At 40.8% G+C, this 26,231-nt stretch overlaps 1 protein-coding gene across 1 annotated transcript; it reads right to left on the reverse strand.

Moving 5' to 3' along the window:
• Positions 1 to 572: 572 nt before the first annotated feature.
• On the reverse strand, positions 573 to 26,231 carry LOC5566462 (twinfilin). The gene is made up of 4 exons (XM_001650794.2): positions 26,009 to 26,231; positions 24,960 to 25,037; positions 10,997 to 11,108; positions 573 to 3,140 (listed from the first exon to the last, which is right to left on the reverse strand). The coding sequence occupies exons 1-4, from the start codon at positions 26,031 to 26,033 to the stop codon at positions 2,324 to 2,326; spliced, it is 1,032 nt and encodes a 343-aa protein (XP_001650844.2). The 5' UTR covers positions 26,034 to 26,231; the 3' UTR covers positions 573 to 2,323.

The following is a 26,231-nucleotide window of genomic DNA, read 5'->3' on the forward strand; positions in this document are numbered from 1 at the left end:
CACAAGCCGCGCAGAATAAGCACGTAAGTTAATTTGAAATATATTGTCAGTTATCGTTAGACCATCAACCAAGCCGGTTGTACTTTCAATTAACTCCAATAGTGTCTAACAATATCAGGTCAATATACTGCTTCGCATTGGAAAATGGGTTAACCAACGTGCGAAGTTCGATTTTTGACCAACTTCGTCGCGTCGCAGCTCGATTCTCAATAGTGCGCATAAAGCACACGGCGGAGGTTATAGATGCGCACTATAGCGAAGTGACTCGCGACGCGGCGAAGTTGGTCAAAAATCGAACTTCGCACGTTGGTTCACCCATTTTTAGTCGCGAAGCAGTATACTAAACATGGACAAACACAATTACCGATTGAAAATGAACTGCTCTTTTCCAATACAAACATTGAAGGGCTTGTGCAATCTCAGTTTTCATCCGAGTGAGCTAAAATTTTTGGGAGGACAATTGATCTAAAAGTGGTGTAGAGCAAAAACGAAAAAAGGGGACTTTTAAAATAAAATAATAAAAAAATAACTCAACAACCCAAATCGTAAACAGTAAATAAAACTCTTGCAGCTTGTTTCATTCAATAAATAGTACTTTTATTCAGTAATGCATACCGTTAATGTGATCGCTACTGTATAAAAATATTATAAGAAATATGTTTACCTTCTTATTCTTCGTGTTTTTTTTTGTCTTGAGTAGCCTTCTACGTCGACATCAAACTATCAAATCTAAGCTGTTGCACATTTAAAATTCGTTTTGTATTTTTATGCTTTATTGCATCCCTCTCTTTTACTGTTTGTGGATATAATATATAATTAACCATGTTCGAATATTATCATTTGTTGTATATATAGATATATTTCGATTTTCAATTCATGCTCTTTTTCTGGTTGCATCGTTTTGTTTTACGTCGCTGCGCGGACGACCTCACCTTTCGAATTGGATTTCCTATAATCGGTATTAGTCCATGCTTAGTTGGATGAGGGAGACTTGTTTGATTTTGTTCGTCAACGAATCTTGCTTTTCAATCGGTAGCACCACGCGCACCAGGTCAGCCTCGTAATCTCATTTTGCAATCCTACTCGTTTGGGAAAGGTTTTTAAAAAACGGAAGGCGCTACCTCCGAGATCGAATATAAAATACTACTTATCATACAAAAAAACGAACAGCACTCGTGCTCCTAATATATAATATGTATTCTCTGCATACGCTTATGCGTTTTGTCGTGCATTTTTACTTTTGCGACATAAAAGTTAAAATCTAAAACAATCACACACCAGAACATAGAGGTCTAAGTTTACAATAATAATGGGGCAAGAGATGCTCTTCCTTACATGAAGGACACAAGCTACAATGCGGATGGCACAGACAAACAGACGTAACAGAGCTAGAACACTTATCGATTTGAAACACAGTCACGTGAATAATAACGCAAAATACCCAAAATAACCTGTATGGCCAACCGAGAGCTAGGTGACGGTAGTGAGCAAATATCAAATTCGATAAAAAGCGCTTAAGGAAACCAAAATTTGAAAACAAAAATATTATAGCGGCATCCAAGCATTGCTCCGAGAGCCTCAATTCAGGAAAAAAATATTGCTAAAACAATACATGAAGGGTTCACCTTGCAATAATCGTCCCATCTTTCATAAGGCAAAATGTATGAATTTCGATGATCCAGTTCGCTGCTAGAATTTTGTAGAATCATTTGCAATCTGGGAAATTTTTCAGCGTTATTCAATTATGGAGATAGTTGCGTTGGATTTCCTGGAGAAAATTCTGAAAAATTATTATATTTCTTTATTTTTTTATTAAATCTGGAGGAATTTCTGAACGAATCACTCAACAGAAATCTCTGGAGAAATCACTAGAAGAATTATTCTTGAAACGTTTCCTCCTTTCCCTTTTTTCCCTCTAATCTGAAACGAAATTCCTGGAAAATAATTGCGTAAGAGTATCTGAAAGTACCTCTGCAATCTCATGCATTAGGATTCAATACTTGAAGAAAGAGGGAAATAGTGACATTTGAGACCTTCTATTAAAAATAGAGACTTGCTTTAAAATATACACTATGTCTCCAAATAAGATCTGTTACCAGCCCTGCGCTATTCGATGTCCATTCGAGTGTTACGTCTGTTCCTCCGTGGCGGATGGTGTTAGTGCTCTATAGGCGCGAACGCTAAAAACACTCGGTTATGGGCCCAAAAAGTGGGAACCCGAGGAAGCAGTGAAATAAAAAAAAGAAATGCCTAAAATTCACGAATTGCATGCATAAGAAACAATTACTGTGGATGCTGTGATGCGAAACCTATGTCCGGAACTTTATTCCACGGCTTGTGGTTTGGTCAGTCTTTTGGCGCCCCGGCTCGGTGGTCCCTTGGGCTTGGAGAATTGCGGCCGCAGGTTCAGCTTCCTGGGGTGCAGCTCTTCGTAGATGAACTCCTCCGTCAGTTCCTCGCCATTGTCGATTTCGATCTTCTTCGTTATCTCGATGCCGTGCTTTTCGATCGTAGCCGAAAATGGTCCCTTGCAGCTGGAGTACATCATCCGTTCCCGGATCGAGCAGGTGTAGCCGGGCATGGAGTACACGAACACCACACTGTCCAAGTGGTTTCCCTCGTGCTGGTGTTTGAACAAGTAGAGATGGTACCGCGCGTGGTCTTTCGGGATCTGCGATGGCAGTTTCAGGATGTCAATGTTGGCAGCGTTGACCACGTGGATTTTCTCCTCCTCCAAATCGATCCGGAACTGCAGATAGTTGTAGGCACCACGTCGCATGTCAATCAGCGCCTGACTGGTGGGATCGCTAATCGGACAGTTGATGCCGCCGAGAGTCTGCTGTTTGGTGTCGATGCCGAAATCCGTCTTTACCTCGCTTTTCCTAATCTCGGCCAGTTCCTCTTCCCGGCTGGTCAACGGGGCCGGTGCACTGAAGTCGATTTTGTGCTTTTGGTAGCCCTTCAAAGTTGTTTCCTCCTTGGTGGTGGCGTTAATTTCTTCCTTTATGTTACTCGAGCCGAATTCTAGCTTAAGCGTTGCCTTGGTTGAGGCGTAAAGCATCTTTTGTCGAACGGTGGCTGCCTCTGGTACCCAGCTCAACAGGAGCCACGCGTATCCGGTGGGAATTTTGTAATCGAGCCTGAAATATAAAAAATAGAGGTTTTGGTAATACTAGAGACTTTAAAGAGAAAAGTTCAAAAATAGATTGATATAATGAAAACTGATCCGCAGGAAATAGCCATCTTTTTTTATAGGCATGGATCGGACCCTTATGCAGAGATTTCGGACCAGTTTGTGAAAGGACAGGATAAAAGTAAGAATATAGGAATGACTTGTCCATTGTACAAAGTGGCCACAGGAAATCAGTTTTAGATTTCCCTCAGGACTGATGCGTTTTCCCGACAATTCATAAAACTTGGACTTGGACATACGTTGTGGCGATTCTTCGAGAAATAACGCATATGCCTGAAGATTGCTTTTACGATTTCTTGTGGAATTCGACCACTGCGTCTTGCACTACTTTTCTTCAATAATTAAACCAGGAATTGATACCTAACTTCAAAAAAGATTCTTCCCGCATTTTCTCAAGGAGGTTCTCAGTCCTCTAGGAACTTGTCCACAAATTTTCCAGGGATTTCCTTCAAAATTGTCATTTAGGACTTTTTTTTTAAAGAATTCACCAAGTATATACTGTTTTCAAACTCCTTCCAGATTTTTGATTTCTTTTAGAATTCAACCAGCAATACTTCCATGGATAATTTATCTAGAGATTCTTCCAAACTTTGTCGTGGAGTCCATACAATGTATCATTTAAGACTCCTTGAGATTGCCTCTGAAGCTATCATTTGGGAATTCCGAATGATTCAAATCATGAACTTATCTAAGGAATCTAGGAATTACTCCAACGCTTCCATTGATTCTTTCCAAAATTTCTCAAGGAAATCCTCTATAAAATTATGTTGTTTGAAGCGGAATCAAGGGGCCCAGATAGCCGTAGCGGTAAACGCGCAGCTATTCAGCATGACCAAGCTGAGGGTCGTGGGTTCGAATCCCACCGGTCGAGGATCTTTTCGGGTTGGAATTTTTCTCGACTTCACAGGACATAGAGTATCTTCGTACCTGCCACACGATAATACACATGCAAAAATGGTCATTGGCATAGTAAGCTCTCAATTAATAACTGTGGAAGTGCTCATAAGAACACTAAGCTGAGAAGCAGGCTCTGTCCCAGTGGGGACGTAACGCCAGAAAGAAGAAAAAGAAGCGGAATCTTTCTGCTTTGCAATATGATGTTAGAAGAAAAAACTTTTTGATTTTGCCTGACGTTCCGACATCAGGGTCCCCAACAAACTGCAAACAAACATATTTTAAAAGTCCTGCGTAAGACACTGGACACTGGTGTCGAAGCGTCGAAAATCAATAGTTTGTTTATCTAACGTCACAAGATTCAAGATTTCAAAGAATCCGCACAAAATCAATTTATCCTGAAATAATTCCAAAAATTTGATTATTAATGTTTGGTCCATCAATTATGTCGCTTGCTCCTGTGATTATATCATGGATCCCTTCACCAACCAAAGGTGAGTCATATGTTTTTATCTTATTCTACTAACCTAATATCCTTTACATGACAACTGTGGAGATGCAGAGGTATATTCGGTCTCTAGTAACAATGCTTGTCTAACTAACATTCCTTCCCTTTCCCGATGGCCGTATTGGGCATGGCGGCCGAAGTTATTGACTTGTAATCTTTGAACTCTTGATTTGTGCACTTTAAAAATGGTTAACTTATCCCAAGCCCCATTCATTAAATCTCTGTGCAACTTCGATTGTTCTGGTTAACTACGGAGTGCAACTAAGGAGCGGCCATCCATGCCCATGCTCAAATACTTCCAAACCCAAGTAACATTTTAGATTCTAACTGGTTTGATTTATGATTATGATAGTTTTATCATAGATTTGCCTATTCTTTTAGGTTTTATAGTGATTTTCATCCAGTTCAAATAATCTTGACCGATTTTTGTTTAAACATTTCCAAGAATACTTCGAATGTACCACATTAAACTTAATTTTCAATAAGAACAAGTGACCTTGGCTACAGTTTTATGAAACTCTCGTACTTATCTCCAAGAAAACGCTCTTGAGCAAGAGTAAGAACTCTTGGCTGAGAATATAATTTATTTCTCCCCCATCAATCAGTGCACTAATGTGTATATTATTGATTGTCGCATTATTAATCCTACAGTTAAGGGAGGTGCCTTGCGTGGCCTGCCGATCTGTTTCTCACGGAAGACGTGTTTGAACTTACGCCGCACAACTTCCAGATATCAACCAGTTTCAGTGGTATTCCATGCTATATGCAGGAAGATATTCACCTTGCGAGGTGGTGTGCTTCTCGATGTGATTAGATGTTCGATTGATTCATAATCCAACGTCTACGCCTTCGTTCACTTAAGATAGAAGTACTTACCTTTCATCAATTTTTAGCTTCGGATTTCATGCTGTAACAAATTAAAGTTTTTCTTTAAAATCGGGAAGTGTAAATTAACAAACGTCAAAATACGCTGCTCTCTAATAAAACGCACAAAACTTATCACGATCTTTGGGAAGATCAGCTTGTCTTAATCAAGATTGCCTTGAGCCTAATAACTCTCAAGTAATACTTGTTATATTTGCCCAAGTTCAACACAGTTTATATGATGGTGTTGAGTAAAACTGCAGCCAAGATTGAGATAATCAATGCTTTGGGATGGAAGTCATGATGGGAGAATTCATGTATGCTGCAATATTCAACATTTTCGAGCCCCAAATTGATGAAACTGTTTTTTTCTGAGATTGCAATATTATCGAAGCGCATTGCGCGTTTCGGGTGTGTCATGCATGCTGTTCACGATGTAATAAGCGGGACAGTCGAAAACACGGGTAGGTATCGAAAAAAAAACTTAAAGTTTTCATCAAAGATAATTCATCTGCAATTAGTTTCATATGTGAGCAACAAATCCTGGAAAATCGCTTGGAAGAATCCTCAGAGTTATTGCCTAAGGAATCAGTGTAAAAGCAGTCTTTGGGGCTAATAAGAAACTCCGAAAACATGTTTTTTAATTCCTCGATAGTATTCTCATATAACAACATTCTGAACTTAAGTGGATGACGATCCCCAAGTAACCATGGAGCATTATATCATTGCATATATAATTCAGCTGCATTGCCGTGAAAGTGAAAAAGAACCCTTTTACAGTTGCACTAATGCTAAAACGACGATAAAGCAATGAAGCAATTTATAAAGTAACATTAGTGCAGCAGTGCAATTTATAAAGTGATATTAGTGCATTGATACATTTGTAATGTAGAGTTAATGCTTTATTGCTTGACAACTCTTGAAATATGTCGAATAAAAGCAATGTTACATCAATGTTGTTGATATGCAGTAGAATACGTGCAATGTTATAATGCTTGTGGTTACTTGGGTCGAGTTTCCACTTCCAAATCGATAACTTTTTGAATAACTGTTTTGAAAAGAATAAACGGAAACTTGAATGAATAGTAACTATGTAACTCATTTGATTCATTGATCACTGCTTTTATATAAAAACACACCTTTTGCAAGTGTGCCAGCAAAGCTTTGAAGATCATTAGCACGTTGTCAACCATGCAATTCAGCAGTCGAAAAATTATGAATGTGTTGTCTTATCTGTTTGATTCATTGCCTTGTATTTTCACAGTTTTCTTGCACAATGCCATGATTTATTGTTAGTCTGATAAAATTATAATAATCCTTTCTGACATAAACAATAACATCCAGTTTTCACGAGTTTTCGACGGGTTTTATGACTGAACCATTCTGCATGAAAATCACAAGCGTTGAGATTTGAGTGTGAGTCTATCATCAGCCCATTGGGATCTTACTTACTTACTTATTTGGCTTTACATCAATTATCTTGATAAAGCCTCGCCAACAATATTTCGCCAATTCCCTCGGTTCATGGCCGCTTCTCTCCATCCTCGACTGTGACCCACGCTCTCCAGGTCCTGGTGTACCTGGTCCATCCACCTAGCTCGCTGCGCCCCACGCCTTCTTGTTCCGACCGGATTCGTGGCGAACACCATCTTTACAGGGTTGTTGTCCGGCATTCTTGCAACATGCCCTGCCCAGCGTATCCTTCCAGCTTTAGCTACCTTCACGATACTGGGTTCGCCGTAGAGTTGAGCGAGCTCGTGGTTCATCCTTCGCCGCCACACGCCGTTCTCCTGCACGCCGCCGAAGATCGTCCTTAGCACTCGGCGTTCGAAAACCCCAAGAGCTTGCAAGTCCTCCTCGAGCATAGTCCACGCCTCATGCCCATAGAGGACTACCGGTCTTATGAGCGTTTTGTACATCGTGCATTTGGTGCGGGGGTGAATCTTTCTTGACCGCAGTTTCTTCTGGAGCCCATAGTAGGCACGACTTCCGCTGATGATGCGCCTTCGTATTTCCCGACTAACATTGTTGTCAGCCGTCAGCAAGGATCCAAGGTAGACGAACTCGTCCACCACCTCAAAGGTATCCCCGTCTATCGTAACACTGCTTCCTAGGCGGGCCCTGTCGCGCTCAGTTCCGCCAACCAGCATGTACATTGTTTTCGACGCATTCACCATTAGCCCGACTCTTGTTGCTTCGCGTTTCAGGCGGGTGAACAAATCTGCCACCGTTTCAAATTTTCTCCCAATAATATCCATGTCGTCCGCGAAGCAAACAAATTGTCCGGATCTCGTAAAAATCGTGCCTCGACTGTTAAGTCCGGCTCTCCGCATGACACCTTCAAGCGCAATATTGAACAACAGGCACGAAAGTCCGTCGCCCTGTCGTAGTCCCCGCTGAGACTCGAACGAACTGGAGTGTTCGCCCGAGATCTTCACGCAGTTTTGCACACCGTCCATTGTTGCTCTGATCAATCTTGTGAGCTTCCCGGGAAAGCTGTTCTCGTCCATGATTTTCCATAGCTCTATGCGGTCGATACTATCGTATGCCGCCTTGAAATCGATGAACAAATGGTGCGTAGGGACCTGGTACTCACGGCATTTCTGGAGGATTTGCCGCACGGAAAAGATCTGGTCCGTTGTCGAGCGGCCGTCGATGAAACCTGCTTGATAACTTCCCACGAACTCGTTTGCTATAGGTGATAGACGACGGAAGAGAATCTGGGATAGCACTTTATAGGCGGCGTTTAGGATGGTGATTGCACGATAATTTTCACACTCCAGTTTGTCGCCCTTTTTGTAGATAGGGCATATAACGCCTTGCTTCCACTCCTCCGGTAGCTGTTCCGTTTCCCAGATTCTGACTATCAGCCGATGCAGACAAGCGGCCAACCTGTCCGGGCCCATCTTGATGAGTTCGGCTCCGATACCATCCTTGCCAGCGGCTTTGTTGTTCTTGAGCTGTTGAATGGCATCCTTAACTTCCCCCATCGTGGGAGCTGGTTGATTTCCGCTGTCCGCTGTGCTGACGTAGCCATCGCCTTCGCTGTCCTGACCTTCTGTGCCTGTGTTCTCTGCGCCATTCAGGTGTTCATCGTAGTGCTGCTTCCACCTTTCGATCACCTCGCGTCCGTCCGTCAAGATGCTCCCATCCTTATCCCGGCACATCTCAGCTCGCGGCACGAAGCCTTTGCGGGATGTGTTGAGCTTCTGATAGAACTTCCGCGTTTCTTGAGAACGGTACAGCAACTCCATCTCTTGGCATTCCACCTCTTCCAGGCGGCGCTTTTTGTCCCGGAATAGGCGGGTTTGCTGTTTCCGCTTCAGTCTGTATCGTTCCACGTTTTGCCGCGTACCATGCTGCAGCATTGCAGCCCGCGCTGCATTCTTCTCCTCTAAAACCTCCTGGCACTCCTCGTCGAACCAATCGTTTCTTGAGCTCCGTTCCACATATCCGACAACGCTTTCGGCAGCGTCGTTAATGGCTGCTTTGACTGTCCTCCAGCAGTCCTCAAGAGGGGCCCTATCGAGCTCGCCCTCATCCGGCAACGCTGCCTCAAGATGCTGCGCGTACGCATTGGCGACATCCGGTTGTTTCAGCCGCTCGAGATTGTACCGGGGCGGGCGTTGATGACGGATAGTTTTGGGCGCAGTTTCACCATCACTAGGTAGTGGTCGGAGTCAATGTTGGCGCCACGATAGGTTCTGACGTCGGTTATGTCGGAGAAGTGCCGTCCATCGATCAAAACGTGGTCGATTTGCGATTCTGTCTGCTGAGGTGATCTCCAGGTGTACCGATACGGGAGGCTGTGCTGGAAATAGGTGCTACGAATGGCCATGTTCTTGGAGGCGGCAAAATCTATCAGTCGTAGGCCGTTCTCGTTCGTCAGCCGGTGGGCGCTGAACTTTCCAATCGTCGGTCTGAACTCCTCCTCCTGGCCAACCTGAGCGTTCAAATCTCCTATGATGATCTTGACGTCGTGGCTTGGGCAGCGGTCGTACTCGCGTTCGAGCTGCGCGTAAAATGCGTCCTTGTCATCATCAGTGCTTCCGGAGTGTGGGCTATGCACGTTGATTATGCTGAAGTTAAAGAATCGGCCTTTGATTCTTAACTTGCACATTCGTTCATTGATCGGCCACCACCCGATCACGCGCCTTTGCATATCACCCATCACTATGAAAGCTGTTCCCAGCTCGCGTGTGTTGCCGCAGCTCTGGTAGATGGTATGATTACCTCTAAACGTTCGCACCAATGCTCCTGTCCAGCACACCTCCTGCAGCGCTACGATGTCGAAACCGCGGGTCTTCAGTACATCGGAGAGTATGCGAGTACTTCCAATGAAGTTGAGAGATTTGCAGTTCCACGTACCGAGTTTCCAATCGCTAGTCCATTTTCGTCGCTGTGGTCTTTGCCGATTGTTCCGGTCCGTATTCTCTCGTTGACGTTCCTGTGCTGATGTGTTTTTACGGTTGGCTTGCAGGGCCTGACACCAACCCCCTAGATTTCCGGAGGACCATTCCCCCTAAATGTTCGGAGGGCCATAGTGCGCAGTTTAGCTTAGAGTCCTTCTCTGGCACTCGGACGATGATCAGCCGCCCCTGACATGGGAAACAGACGCTGTTGTGAGCCGCTCCTAACGTGGAGTACAGACGCTCCAGGTTTGCAAAAGCAAACCCCCCCTTCCCTGTCAGCATACGACCAAAGTTCCCACCGGGGGTTGGTTACCCGATCTTCCCCAAGGTTACTCGTACCCCGGCCAGTACCACGAGGAGGTAGGGATAGGAGTTGCTGGGCAAGAGGCTAAGGACCGCACAAAGGGGTCTATTTTATTCCTGCAGGTACACGAGGTACCAATGGTACGCCATGCCCAGCCATTTACCGCGCCCCCATTGGGATCTACATATCACATTAAAAAGTAATAAGACCTAATATCACATTCATAAATAATAAGTACCTACATTTTTGAGAGCTTAGTTTCTCACAGCAGTGAGAGAAAATCCCTCTTTGTAAGCATATGTACATGCGAGCAATTTGTAAATGTATTAATAAAGTCTCTCAATAGTACCTTCCGATTAACTCCCTACTTTTCCCCGCATATTGAAAACCATTGGGAATCCAATTTTAACCCAACACCAATTGAAACCAACTAAGAACATCACACAATTAGTAACTGAATAAGCTTGTTCTGTCAATGGTTTCAATTATCCATCCACCACAGAAGCAATCAAGCGTGACGGATGAGGTCCCATAGAAATTCAATGAAGCAATCTACCTACGATGTCGTCTTCATTCACCGTACAAACAATAGAATTAAATTAGCAGGGAGGGGGGAAAACGGCACAAAATGCACCACACAATATTTAGGTAAATATACCATTCATTGAATGACGTGACGAATCATTCGAAGTGTTCTCTAATTGATTAACACTAGAAGTTTGGGGTGATACAAACTTAAGATCTGTCCTAGTCAATTCAGCCAACTGTAGAATATTCTAGACCTAGAGTATAATTTGAAGCGCTATTTTATAGGTACTTACCGATAGAGAATGTAACAGGGAACATCGTCTTCAACAAGTGGTTTTATGAGTGCATCATAGTCTTTTTCCCAATCTTTTTTAACCGCCTTGTGGTCAACCAGGGTGAGTTCCTCTAAAATGAAAGAAATAAATTCAATTAATGAAATTTGACCTATTGGAATAAAACAATAAAGTAGCATCACACAATCAGTCGGTAGTGGGTCAGCCAGATGCCCCTCGACCACGTGTGGGCCGAAGCATGCATTAACCTACTGATGCGAGTCAATTACAACTTCCGTTCGCTACTCCACTTTCCCCTTCGACTAGAAAAAGAGCATCGTGGAACCAATGAATATAAACACCACCAAGCTTCGGTTCGACGCCCAGCACGGCTAATACGGACTTGATGCACGTAAGGCAGCGTCCATTTATTAAGTAACGCTCAAGTTGGTAATTTTTTGTATGAGCCGTGACGCTTGAGTCCACTCCTTCCCTCCCACTAGAGCGTTATGTAATCTGTGGATGCCGCCTAAAGATATAGGAAGAAAAACCACTGCACAGTGGTCCAAGAAGGGGCCTTCCATAGCCCAGTAGTTCGATTCCCGGTCAGTCCAGGATCTCTTCGTAATGGAAATTTCCTTGACTTCCCTGGGCATAGAATATCATCGTACCTGCCGATATAAGAATGTAAAAATGGCAACTTTGGCAAAGAAAGCTCTCAGTCAATAACTGTGGAAGTGCTCATAATAACACTAAGCTGAGAAGCAGGCTTTGTCCCAGTGAGGACGTTAATGCCAAGAATAAGTGGTTCAGGAAAGATGGAAAGATGCATTTTGAGCTTTAGAATAAAACATTAGACGAAAACGGTCTTCCACAAATTTGTTTTTATTAGTTATGCCCTTTGTTTAAAGTTATTATAAATAAGGGTGGTCACAGTGCGCATCGTACCTTCGTGCTGTGCGTACACGAATTCTCTCTGCTCTTGGAAGTTTTCTTAAAAACTAATAAAAGCAATAAAACAGTACTTTTCAGTGCTACAAAAACAGTACTTTTCAGTGCTAAAATTAAAAACGGTACTTTTCAGTGCTACTAAAACAGTATTTTTCAGTACTATTTTCTACTATTGATCCCTTTACGATCCTTGTTAGGACCCGTGCCTTCGATTTTTCGTTGGACCCGTTGGCGAAAGCTAGCGGTGGTAATCCTTCTTGGACACCGTCTTGGGAAAAAACCTTTCGAAGGTCACGTCTTCTTTCGTTTATTAATTAAACATGGTATCAACAACAAACAAAAGGAAGGGTGAATCTCTGAATTCACAGCTTCCTTCCAAAAAAGTGGGTTTTAAAACTGTCACTACACGTGGCAAGAATGGAAGAAAGGACGTTTCTCCGGAATGCGAACTTTCTTCCAAGGGTGAAATGAATAATTGTATCGAAATGAGCAATCAGTTCGATGCTCTAGACAAATTTTCCGAACACCAAATCGAAGCAGCTTCTAGCCCAGGCTCTTTGATTCAAGTGAGGAAGCAAAGAGTGCCGCCTATCGTGGTCAGTTGTTCCGAATTTGGGGGATTTAGGCAGGAGATCTTGAACTCCATTAGGGGAATCAAGGTTTCCTTCCAAATCGCAAAGAAAGGAGACTGTCGCGTTTTGCCGGAAACTCTTAAAGATCGTGAGCTTCTTCTCAAACATCTTGAAGAGAAGAAGCACAAATTTTTTACTTATGACGACAAAACTGAACGTTTGTTCAAAGTTGTCTTGAAAGGTCTCTCAAGTGACTATAAATCACCTGAAGAGATCAAAAATGGAATAAATGATTTACTTGGATTTTCCCCAGTCCAAGTAATCATTATGAAAAAGAGAACCCAATCTGGCATTGTTCGGAAAGGGCTTTCTCAAGAATTTTATTTAGTTCACTTTAACAAAAAAGAACTAAATAATATTAAAGCTTTAGAAAAAGCAAAACTTTTGTTTGATGTCCGTGTGACATGGGAACATTTCCAGAAACCTGGAGGAAATTACCAGAACCCCACTCAGTGCCGTCGGTGCCAAAAGTGGGGTCATGGTACAAAAAATTGTCGCATGGATGCTAAATGCATGATTTGCGGAGGTTCTTCTCACGCCAAAGACGTATGTCCAGTGAAGGAAGATACCACCAAATTCATATGTTGTAATTGCGGGGCTAACCATAAGTCCAATTTTTGGAATTGTCCTTCACGCAAAAAGGTCATTGAGGCTCGTGCCAGGCAGATGAAAGATAATATCCGTTACGATAACGGTCGTTTCCGGAATTTGCCTGGTAGAGTATCGAACAATGCTCATTTTTCAGTTAACGATCGCTTGATCATGAATCAACCCATCAGGAAGATCATAATCATGCTCATTCACAAACAAATTTTAATCCGTCGGGTAGCCGTTCGAATCCTTCTATTTCGAATGTATCTACCCACGGTAAATCCTTTGCCGATATCGTAGCAGGAAATTCGAACTCCTCCCCTGTTCGATCCATGGGTACCCATTCCACTTGTTTCAAATCAAATGGAAAAAACCCTACCGCCACAGGTAACTCCGCTTCTTCGTCTACCGGAAATTCCAATGGGAAATCACATGACATGTCTGCCTCTGATTTTAATTTTCTAACTGAACAATTGAATCTAATGATTGATGCAATGTTCAAAGCCACCACTATGACTGAAGCAGTCCAAGTAGGTGTAAAATTTACAAATCAAATTGTTATTGGATTACGTTTTTCTAATGGATCCAAATAATAATTTAAATATTTTAAATTGGAATGCTCGTTCTCTGAATGGTAAAGAGGACGAGCTGTTTAATTTTCTTACGGTTAATAACGTGCATATAGCAGTTATTACCGAAACGTATTTAAAACCTGGATCTAAACTCAAAAGAGATCCTAACTTTTTTGTTTATTGTAACGATCGACTTGATGGGGCATGTGGGGGAGTTGCAATCATCATTCACAGGCGTATAAAACATCAACTGTTTTCATCATTTGAAACTAAAGTTTTTGAAACTTTAGGTGTTTCTGTTGAAACACAGTTTGGTAAATATACTTTCATAGCTGCCTATTTGCCTTTTCAATGCTCTGGGCAGCAAGTTAATTTGCTCCAAACTGACTTGCGTAAATTGACTCGCAATAAGTCAAAATTTTTTGTCATTGGTGACTTTAATGCCAAACATCGGTCATGGAATAATTCTCAAAGTAATTCCAACGGCAGAATTTTATTTGATGAGTGCTCTTCAGGATATTTCTCAATTCAATACCCTGATAGCCCCACATGTTTTTCCTCTTCTAGAAATCCATCTACGATTGATTTGGTCTTAACCGACTCTAGTCATCTTTGTAGCCAACTGATTACTCATGCTGATTTTGATTCTGATCATGTCCCTGTTACATTTCAAATATCCCAAGAAGCGATTCTCATCAGCTCCACTTTCAATTATTTACGAGCCGACTGGAATATATATAAAACGTATGTTGACTCCAATCTTGATGTTAACATTTCTTTAGAAACTAAACTTGATATTGACAATGCTCTTGAAACTTTAACAAATTCCATTGTTGAAGCCCGGAGCATTGCAATTCCAAAATGTGAAGTAAAATTTGAATCCGTGATTATAGACGATGATCTTAAACTCTTGATCCGTCTTAAAAACGTGAGGAGAAGGCAATTTCAACGCACTCGCGATCCTGCTATGAAAATTATATGGCAGGATTTGCAGAAAGAAATCAAGAAACGTTTTGCTCAATTAAGAAACAAAAATTTTGAAAATAAAATTTCTCAATTGGACCCTGGCTCTAAGCCCTTTTGGAAATTATCTAAAATCTTGAAAAAACCTCAGAAGCCAATACCGGCATTGAAAGAGGAAAACAAATTATTACTAACTAATTGCGAAAAAGCTCAAAAACTTGCTATGCAGTTTGAAAGTGCGCACAATTTTAATTTAGGACTTACTAGTCCAATTGAAAATGAAGTTACTCAGGAGTTCGAAAATATTCTCAATCAAGAGAACGTTTTTGAAAATGCCTGGGAGACTGACTTGGAAGAAGTGAGAACTATTATTAAAAAATTCAAAAACATGAAAGCTCCTGGCGATGATGGAATTTTCTACATCCTCATCAAGAAACTTCCAGAAAGTAGCTTATCATTTTTAGTTGATATATTTAACAAATGTTTTCAATTAGCATATTTTCCTGACAAATGGAAAAATGCTAAGGTTGTTCCAATTTTAAAACCAGACAAAAATCCTGCAGAAGCTTCTAGCTATCGTCCAATCAGTTTGCTTTCCTCCATCAGTAAACTTTTTGAAAAGGTTATTTTGAACAGAATGATGGCCCACATCAACGAAAATTCAATTTTTGCCAATGAACAGTTCGGATTCCGCCATGGACATTCGACCACTCATCAACTTTTACGTGTAACAAATTTGATCCGTTCCAACAAATCTGAAGGCTATTCTACTGGTCTTGCTCTTCTAGACATAGAAAAAGCATTCGACAGTGTTTGGCATGAAGGTTTGATTGTAAAATTAAAAAACTTTAATTTTCCAACATACATTGTTAGAATAATTCAAAGTTATCTGTCAAATCGTACACTTCAGGTTAATTATCAGAACTCCAGATCTGAAAGACTTCCTGTAAGAGCTGGTGTTCCTCAAGGCAGCATTTTGGGACCAATGTTATACAATATTTTCACATCTGACTTACCTGAGCTACCTCAGGGATGTCAAAAATCTTTGTTTGCGGATGACACAGGCCTCTCCGCCAAAGGACGAAGCCTGCGTGTCATCTGTAGTCGATTGCAAAAAAGTTTGGATATTTTTTCTTCATACTTGCAAAAATGGAAGATTTCTCCTAATGCTTCCAAAACTCAACTAATAATATTCCCACATAAACCAAAAGTTCTTTATTTGAAACCTTCAAGTAGACATGTTGTCACGATGAGAGGGGTTCCAATAAATTGGTCAGATGAAGTTAAGTATCTAGGGCTCATGCTAGATAAGAATTTAACTTTCAAAAATCACATTGAGGGCATTCAAGCCAAATGTAATAAATATGTAAAATGTCTCTATCCCCTTATTAATAGAAAATCAAAACTTTGTCTTAAGAACAAGCTGTTGATATTCAAACAAATTTTCAGGCCAGCCATGTTGTATGCTGTACCAATATGGACTAGCTGTTGTAATACCAGGAAGAAAGCTCTGCAGAGAATTCAAAATAAAATTTTGAAAATGATTCTGAGGCTTCCTCCCTGGTATAGTACCAATGAGTTACATAGAATATCCAATGTTGAAACATTGGAACAAATGTCAAATACAATCATTAATAATTTCAGGCAAAAATCGTTACAATCTTCTATTGCCACGATTAATGCGTTATATGTTTAGGTTAAGTTAGGTTAAGTATATAAAAAACATTTTTTTTTCTCTTATAAGCAGGTGAAATCAACTCACCTGTAAAAAAAACTGAACTGCTACGGCAAATGAAATGTAATATGTTGTTAACAAAATGTTAATTAAATCTTAAATTTGTTTTACCAAATTAGGATGATAGTGTTGTCTAATAACACAGAACACCTAGATATAAGAAATGAATGTAATGTTTGGAATGATACTAATAAAGAAATTTAAAAAAAAAAAAAAATAAATAAGGTTGGTCCACGTTTCTATAGAAATAGTGAGATTAACTTTCTTATTTGTAGACATTATTTTATAAATGCTTCAGCAAAGTTGTAGACCATTCAATTTCAAGCAACTTTACCAAAAAAAGTTTTTTGTATCTCTTAAATTGATCGATTTAGAGCTTTTTCAAATAGGGGTACCGGGGGCAGTATGGACACCCGGGGCAGAATGGACACCCCCTGTATCTTTGCTTAAGCAAATACTTTTACACTTTCAATGCAAACAATATCTCAGTTGCCTGTCGGAAGTGTAAATTATTTACTAATTTTTTTTTGTATGGTATTCAGTTGGAGCTGCCTGACAGCTTAACTTGTCAAGGCTGAACCCTCGGTCTGGCTTTTGCCAAGTTTCCCCTCTACCAGGACCAATACTCAGACGGACTAGGCAATGTCGCCCACATGAACACTGTTTTTTATTAGTATTGTGACGTGGTAGTTTTTGAAAAGTACCCATATTCCCTTGCTTCTGAGAAAAGGAAGCATTGTGAAAATCAGCAGCTCCATCAGAATTTGTTTGAAATAGTAGTGTAGTAGTGTCATTACTAATACTGTTTAGTCAAAATGGTTTTGAATAATTTGTCATTCAAGTGCTATTCTGATTACTCCTGTCTTTTACGTTAGATTAGAGTCTTAAATGTCAATTGTCGTCAAGTTTTAACAAAATTAGGCTGTTTAGTAGTAGTTCTAGTTAATTTAATTTGTTGTTGTTAAAAGTATTTATTGGTCATTACGTTCATATATCCTTGAAGAAAAAAGTCGCTTTCCTTGTCTGTTCAACAATTTTTCGAAACTAGCAAGTGTACCCTAATGATCGATCTCAGCGTCTTACTTTCCACAGTCATTTTATAGTGAATATTGAAAAGTAAAGTTACCTTAGGCTTCTATTACAGTCTCCTACATGATTCACTTTTCGGTGGCAAATGCAATGCTTCACAACGCCTACTTTCTACTTGTAAATTTTGCGAAAATGAAGCTGGAATTAGATTATTTATACCGCTGTTACAAAAGAGGTATTTCTTATTATGGCAATGTAAAAACCATATTAAAATAAGATTGTCGCCACTTATTTCTACTCAGTGAATCTACTAGTCATTTTCCTAAGAGTTCCTATGTATTCCCTACGTCGTATATGATAACGATGTATCTAGCTAGCTAATAGTAAGAGTGGCTACGGATCATTCTGGTTAGCAAAAGGCAAACTGAACGTCACCAATAGTATGAATGTCCACTTCGAATAGATTAATTATTTGAAATGGGCATCAATTCTATCAATGACGCAGAATGTCCGTTGGATCACATCCGAGATATTATTGCGTCTATGCCATATGAATTATGACGCGGCTTTAAGGCGCAAGAAAAAATGGCAAAAAATTCAGAATTGAAAAAGCAGTATTCTCCTTTTAAAACAACAAATTGATGAAAATAAAAACACACAGCCTTTTTATTTGGCAAATAAAAGAGCTGTGTGTTTTTATTTTCTTCGATTTTTCTATTTAAAAAGAGAAAACTGCTTTTTCAGTTTTGACTTTTGCACCATATTTACTTGGGCCTTAAGCAAAAAGTGCCAAAATGTGATACCACCACTACAGGTTACGCCTTTGGTTTCCATCATATGGGCTAATGGATTATGCCCTCCCATCGCGGCAAGGTCGCATAACCAAGGGGAGGGGAGTAAATTATTTACTAAAATTTAAGAAAAAATGTTCAAAACATTGATTTTAAATCGAAAAATTGAGCATGATTTTATTTTATTTTAAACACACATTTGTAGAGAAGGAGTTTGTTGACTATCTGGAGTGATGATCGACGATTTATCAATGAGTAAAGGGAGCGAGATAAACAGTTGGCTTTGTTGATGGACCGATTTGTGTGCTTATCGAACAATAGTTTTTGATCTAGGGTAAGCCCCAAATATTCTACTTCCGCCTTCCAGGGGATGTTCGATCCATTGACGTTTATTTCTGCTGTTGGTAGAAATCTCGGTGATCGCCTTCTGGTGAAAAATATTGCTTGAGATTTCGTAGCATTGGTTTTGATTCGCCATTTATGTTGAAATTCCTGTAATTTATTCTGGGCATGTTGGAGTTTACAGGTCACAATGATGACCCCATCATCAGTCGCTAGAAACGCAGTGTCGTCGGCAAAAAATGCGTAGGTGACGCCGTCCACTATCAGCACATCACTGGTGAATATGTTGTAGAGTGTAGGACTCAGGACGGATCCTTGAGGTACTCCACATGGAATACGATGGACACCTGATGTGCAACCGTTGACAGATACAGCAAAGGACCTTCCCAAAAGGAACGACTTTATCGACTTCACCAGGTATAGCGGGCAGTTTGCTTTTTGGAGTTTGAAAATTATCTCTTCCTGCCAAACGGAGTCGTAAGCCTTTTCTACATCTAGCAATAGTCTTTGTTGGCTTTTGGAATGGCTACAACATTTGCATGCTTCCACTTCTCAGGAAAGTACGTGAGTTTCAGGCAAGCGTTGAAGACTTTGGTTAAATAAACCAAACCTTTTCGAGGAAGCCGCTTGAGCATAGCATTACGAATCCCGTCTCGTCCTGGTGTTTTTTTTTTGCTTTTTAGTCTCTGGCTGATTTTCTTTATTTCGCTAGGTTTAGTGAAAGTGGCAACGTCGATATTATGGAGAGCGTGACTTTCCAAATCCTCCATTGCCCGATGTACTTCTGAGGTAGTTTCTGGATCACTGCGAAGTTGATTGTTGTGTGAGCTTGCAAAGTGCTCTGCTAATGTATTCGCCTTTTCCGCGTCAGACACCATGAGCCGGTTTCCGCATCGAAGAGGTGGTTGGTATTTGATTTTATTCCGGAGATTTTTGCTGATTTTCCAAAATTTGCTGCTACCATTTGCTAAATTACGGATGGTTGTACCAAAATTTCGAAACTTGTAGGTGGCACTTTCGTTGCGGATTTGGAGATTGAAATTTTCAACAATTGTTCGCAGCAAGGGATCTCTAGTTCGGCAATATTGCCTTCTTCGTACGTTCCTCAAACGAATCAGAAGTTTGATCCGATCTGGAAGGTCGCGCTTCTGAGGATTACAGTTGACAACTGGCACCGAAACTCTTTCAGCCTCAACTAATGTGGTAACAAGCGTTTCAATGGCAGTATCGATTTTGTCTTCAGTATCTAGATTATTTATGACGTCAGATGTTAGATCCAGACTTCTGGAGACTGAGTTCAACTAAACGGTCCAGTTTGCGCGTTTATAGTTCCTGTACTGACGGAACTCATTTTTGAAGAGAGTATCAGCTTTGATAGTGAACATCACTGGAAAATGATCCGATGAAAGATCTTGAATTGTTTCTGGGACTGACATATCCATGGAATTTCCCGACAGCACTAGATCAAGTGTAGACGTACTTCTACCGTTTGGAGCCATTCGAGTAAAACCAGCTGGGAAATGAATGAAGAATTCAGATGTTTCGTATTCCCGGAAAAGTATTTCACCCGCCTTGTTCATTTTTTTGGCAATTCCAGTACCGGTGTCTGGCATTAAAATCACCAAATTCGAAAAATGGCTCAGAGAACCCTGTTATGGTACGAAGATCACGTTTGAATTTGTTGAGCGTACTTAGGTTGGATGATCCAGGGAAATAAGTAGCAACTACATGAATTGGAGTAGCGTCGGTGTGAACGGTTACTTGTAAGGCCTCGATGACGTTAGTATTCAGTAGAGATGGTCGGGTTTCACATTTTTAAAACCCGAACCCGACCCGTACCCGACTTATTTTATTTCTTCAAACCCGGACCCGACCCGAACCCGAGACAATAATTGAAAAGCAAACCCGGACCCGACCCGAACCCGAAAAATTTTAGCTGTGTAAACCCGAACCCGACCCGAAACCCGAAAAAAAAATTGTAAGAAAAACCCGAATTAAACCCGAGTTTGAAAAGTTGGTAAATTCATCGTTTCTTATGCATAGGGAAGCTTTTAGGTTGTTACTCTGACCACATTTCTCACCAAACCCGACTTTTTGTAAGCCCGAACCCGACCCGAACCCGAACCCGAAAAAATTAAAATTTTCAAACCCGAACCCGACCCGAACCCGTCGGGTTCGGGTTCGGGTCGGGTTTCGGGTTTGAAAACCCGAGACCCGACCATCTCTAGTATTCAGTCCACCAGATTGGGTGAATTTAATTCCTTTTCGAATAAATATCGCCACGCCTCCTCCTCGGGTTGTCCGACGAAGAACGATCTAAGCGAGTGCATGTGTAGTCATGATGGTAGATGGAGATATCTGGACGTAACCAGGTTTCTGTCACAACTGCAATATCGATATTCTGGTTGTCCAGTAGATTGAAGAATTCGCTTTCTTTATTACGAATAGAACGACTGTTCCAATTAAGTATGTTCAAGCTGGTTGTGTTATCCATTGTACACATACTTGATCATCAATTCCGACAAGGCGAGAAATTGCTGTGCCTTCGTTTTACACGAAGAGAGACGAGTGAATAAATCGCTAGCAAGATTCATAAACTCGTGTAGCGAGAATAGTTCCGATTGATCGGGACCAGCATAACCACCACCACCAGCAGCACCATCAACAGCAACAGCAGCAGCAGCAACAACAGTAGCAGAAGACCCATCTTTGATAGCGTCAGCGAATGATGTACTCGGAGTAACAAACGTGGAACGAAAGCTGCGACCTCCCGGGGCATGGGACGAAGCAGGTGCATCCCTTCTTCGTGAGCTTTGCATCTTTTTCTTCTCTTCATTTTCCTGGATGTGGTTTTCCCTTGCTGGACATCCTTTGTAACTAGAAGTATGATTCTGGCTGCAATTGGCGCAACGAATTTTTGAACGATCATCCGTTGCTCTACGAGGCGGTAATGTACAGTCCTTCGTGAGATACAGTTCCCCACATTTGACACACTTTGCATCCATATTACAGTTGCGCATTCCGTGGCCGAACTTTTAACACCGATAACACTGGATAACTTCTCCAATCCTCCTTGAGAAAAAGCGCCAACTGACAACTACATTGAACAGCATTTTAATTTTTTGCAGTTCCTTCAATTTCACACCCTTCGGGAATTTGAGCAGGTACAGAGCTGAATCTTCATCTTTCGATGAGTACAGTAACTTGACCTCTACTGGGAGAACATTTGCTTGCTTCAGTTCTTCTCGCACTTCCTCCAAATCGAGCACCGGCAGACCAGCTAGCACTATTCTGATCGGAACTTCGTCGCTTGTACCGTGGGTGAACAATTTAGCATTTTCCGATTTGAGGGCAGCAACAACAACGATAAATTTCGTCTTTTCTTTAACGTGAAGACGAATGCCGCCTTTGATGATTTTCTATGCGTAATTTTTCTCACCTACTTCTAGGGAGGACATAAGTTTATTTATGTCCTTCACAGTACCGTTTTGCACGAAAATTGGAGGGCAGTGAATCTTCGATGCTGATGCGTATCGAAAGGATTTTCTGTCGGAACGTTTGGAACCGCAATCAAAACATTGTTGGCATTGCTGCAGCCTGCTATCGGTTGAGATGAAAACTGGTGACCACTATAGCTGCTCTGGTTTCGAGGCCGCATACTGTTTTCGTCAGTCGAGTTATGACGACGCCTTTGCTGGACATTGGCGGTCAAGAGATCATTATCAACCATGCTACTAATCTCTGTTTGCGTTGAGGTTATGCGGACTTTACTTTTATCGTAATTTTTCCAAATCATTATGGAACGACACGCCCGATATTATGTTAGACGATACGCCCGGGGTACGTTTACCCAGAGTTTTTGATTTTTCGGACTGTATTTTGAGAAATTATTCAATAACGAGTATACGTATGAACAAATCGATCTAGCCTTGTTGACGTTTCGGCATGAACTGAAAAAGCTTACATATAATCAATTTTATAAAGGTCATTTTTGTCTAAAATTTCATTTTCATGCTCAAAATGCAAAATAATGAAAAACTACATGCAATGAAAATCTTCCTTATTTCAGGTTTCTCGTCAAAGTCGTAAGTTTTTCTCGAGACATGAGACTTTTTAGAAGCTTGCATTAAAATAGAGACTGACCCAAGTAACCGAATAGCACTTTAATTCACCCTGCGTGCTATTATACAGCAGACCTACCCTATATAAGCCTATAATAGTCATATACACTCCCGTGCAAAAGTTCAGATTCACCCCCTAAAAAACATACAAAAGTGTTCTGTCTATATCTTCGTGTTGAACTTTCACAGGGATACGACTGTGATGATTATGTTGTAGGTTATGGCCTTCAGTCTATTATCATCCGATGCATGAGTTCACTATCTGACGTTTGAGCGGTGCCGTGTTATTTATGTGACCATGGCAACGAGTGAATTCGGCACCGCTCAAACGTCAAATTAGTGAACTCGTGCATTGGTTCATGCTCAAAAACGGATTTTAGGTTTTCATCCGACGTTTCGGCACAATAAATGTGTCCGAAACGTCGGATGAAAACTTAAAATCCGTTTTTGAGCATAATAGACTGAAGGCCATAACCTACAACATATATCTTCGTGATTACACGTCCAATAGGGCGATATTCAAAACTGAAAAGCCAATAGATGGCTCTTTTCCAGTGGTAGTAAAAACGAAATCCTGAAGTAAAGAAAGCACCACGGAAGATGAACTAAACACAAAAAGTTATGTATTCACTTTACACTTGATTTCTAATCACTATTTTTTTGATCCAGTTTCCTAACTGCAAGTAATTTACGATTTTCATTATTTTCCATACGTTTTGACAGTTCTCTGACTACCATTCTTCCATGCGCTTGTGGTGAAAGTTTGAGAAATTTGAGAATCCAGCGTAGCGCGATCAGTGAGAGGAATACAAACATCAGTGTCGCCGCTCGGCGGCCGGTAAGAGAAACTCAATGTTCGAAAGGTTGTTGTCTGTAATTTTTGCCGTTGGCGCCAACTGTTAGCGTTTGAGAACAAAATAAACAGTCGTTACCCTATTGAAAACCTTCTATGGTGCATTCGAAAGGCAATGCGTTATTCTTACTTCGTATGTATTTTTCCAAAACCATTTGTATACTAAATTTTTACTTAAAGTTGAGACATTTTTCAAAAAACACTGAAATAACATGTCTAATGTCATTAGAATCGTGATCTTACATTCTTTGAAAAGCACTCACGAAATTCTGGCGGAAAAATCTGAAAAATACTCAAAAACTATTAAACAGCCATTCCCGGGCCCCCACAAATTTTGTGCCAGATGTAAAGTTTACTAGATACAGTTTTTGTGTAGGGCTTTCGTATTTTCAAATGAATCGTTTAGATTTTTTCGATAAAAAAATCACTTTTGTCGAATCGTTATTCCTTTAGAACTCGTGATTGCAAAAATTCTTATAAACATATCAATACAGAGTCAGAATTAGGGCGAATGTGAACACTAGTACATTATCAGTAAAATCGGTTTGAAGTTCAGCAGATATAATTTCAATTCTATATTACGTTTCCGATCGATTTAATCGCATGATGCATTTTTGTATGATCCAATACAATATTACTTTTGTAACAAACCATTTGATTTATTTTCATATTATGAACAACATGTTAAAATAAATAAAAAAGCATCATGCGCCATTGATCAAAATTGAGGATTGTTGCGCCCCTCGGTTTTTCGTCTCCTTCAGTTTGACAGCAGCGATTGCGCCTTTCTACCTCATCCTTCTGGTTTGACTATCATCAGCTTCGCCGTTTTGCTACGCTCTTTCACACGAACCTTCTTCACTATCGACCTTCTGCACACTCAGTTTTAAATGCGCCCTGCTGCCACACTCAATCGCAAATGCGCCCGGTTACCGCAGGGGGGGAAGGTGGGCGAAATTGACATCAGAGTTCGTATCGAAAGAGACTATCAAATGCGCCTTTATGTTTTTCTCACTTATTTCGTGAAAAACGTTATTTTTATGAAACAGTTGTGCAGTATATGATTGTAGTTTATCAAATAAACTGTTAGGTGAATAAAACTCAATTTGTTTACATTTGTCAGTTAGGCCGTTGTTCTGGTACTGTATTGATATGTTAAAATTCGAGTTATGTCGTGCTGGGAAGATTTCATTCAAATTGATCCACAGGCAACTGAGATCTAGTCTACCAAATTCGATCATTTTCTATGGAGAATTGAAAAAGTTGAAAATGTATTTTCCAATACTGTATATAAGAAGCATATTTACACATTTCCTGTAACCTCGGATGAAAAAATACGTCTCAAAGCACATCGTTCGTTCGAACTTGAGGACGTATTACCCCCAGTTCCCCTACCATACTCACCATTCTCGATGGAAACTTTGAGCACGCGAGTTTTCCCGTCCTTGCACTTTCCGAAAAACTTGAGCAGCTCCGCGTTGGCTAAAAGTGGAAAACAAAGCAAAGAGTCAATATCAACACTTATGCAATAATTCTAGTGAACGGAACGGAACAATGGTGCGGCGACTATGCGGATCCAATGGACCGCGCAACCAGCTCGTTATTGCCACACAGATAAGTCACGTCTCTCTGAATGGCGGTTTTAGGCCTACCGACAGGTTGCTGTCCGCTGGGGGGCCGTTCATCATCCCGTGTCCCCCCTTCTGCCTACCGCCGCACGCACTTCCGACTAGGGCAAAAGCACTCATTTTCGACCTACAAGAATTCTATGAAAATTTGCGGACCGTCATACACTACATTGAGGAAATGGAAAGTATGAGGTACCTACATAAGATTTTCTACTGGGATAACGACATAGCTAAGAGAAGCTTTTTGTTTTTCAATTCAAGAAGAAGGGACGAATGACCTTCGGGTTAAAGTCCCCCTCATTAAACAACAACAACGATTCAAGAATCTTATAATCATCTAGAACAGATTTATGAATTAATACTAAGACTCCCAATATCATAAGATATGAAGAATCATAGATAGCAATTAAAGAATTCTTAGGGACCATTATGCATTTAGAGAATCGCTCTTTGAAAAGAAAAAGAATCACATGTTAAAACGTTCCGTGTTTCATAGAAATCTCATGAAAGAGAAAAAAAAACAGTCAAGAAATCAATGCATAAGCATTCTTTTATGAAATTCGTACGTAATTTTTGGCTCCGTGTAGACTAAATTCGTATGAGCCAAAAGTAGTGCGTTGTCGAAAATTGTTGCTCTTCCCCTATTTTTGTCAAGGGGGTGGGGTTGGGTGGGGCAATATTTTGGGTGTTGCGCCAGATGATCGAGGTGCAGAGAAGGAGAGGGCGAGTGGTAGGCGGAAAGCCGACACGAAACCGTAAGCGGGGAGGAGAAGACCAACCAATCAGACGAGAAAATAGAAAAATGATTCACTAACTACTGCTCACCCTTGATTCCGGTTTGATGGGACATTTTCTGTCTGGTTCTTGTCGAGGGACGATGAATGAATTTAACGAAAGCACCCAAACACTAATTGAGCCGTGGAAAAGCGAAAAAACTACCGATAAAACCTGCTTTTTGCGCAAGGATAGAAAATAAATTTTCTTTATCTACGAACGACCGACGGCGACCGAGACAACTTTCGGAATAAAATTTTGTGCTGGCTGATTG

This window comes from Aedes aegypti, chromosome 1 (assembly GCF_002204515.2).
Source record: "Aedes aegypti strain LVP_AGWG chromosome 1, AaegL5.0 Primary Assembly, whole genome shotgun sequence".
NCBI lineage: Eukaryota > Metazoa > Arthropoda > Insecta > Diptera > Culicidae > Aedes > Aedes aegypti.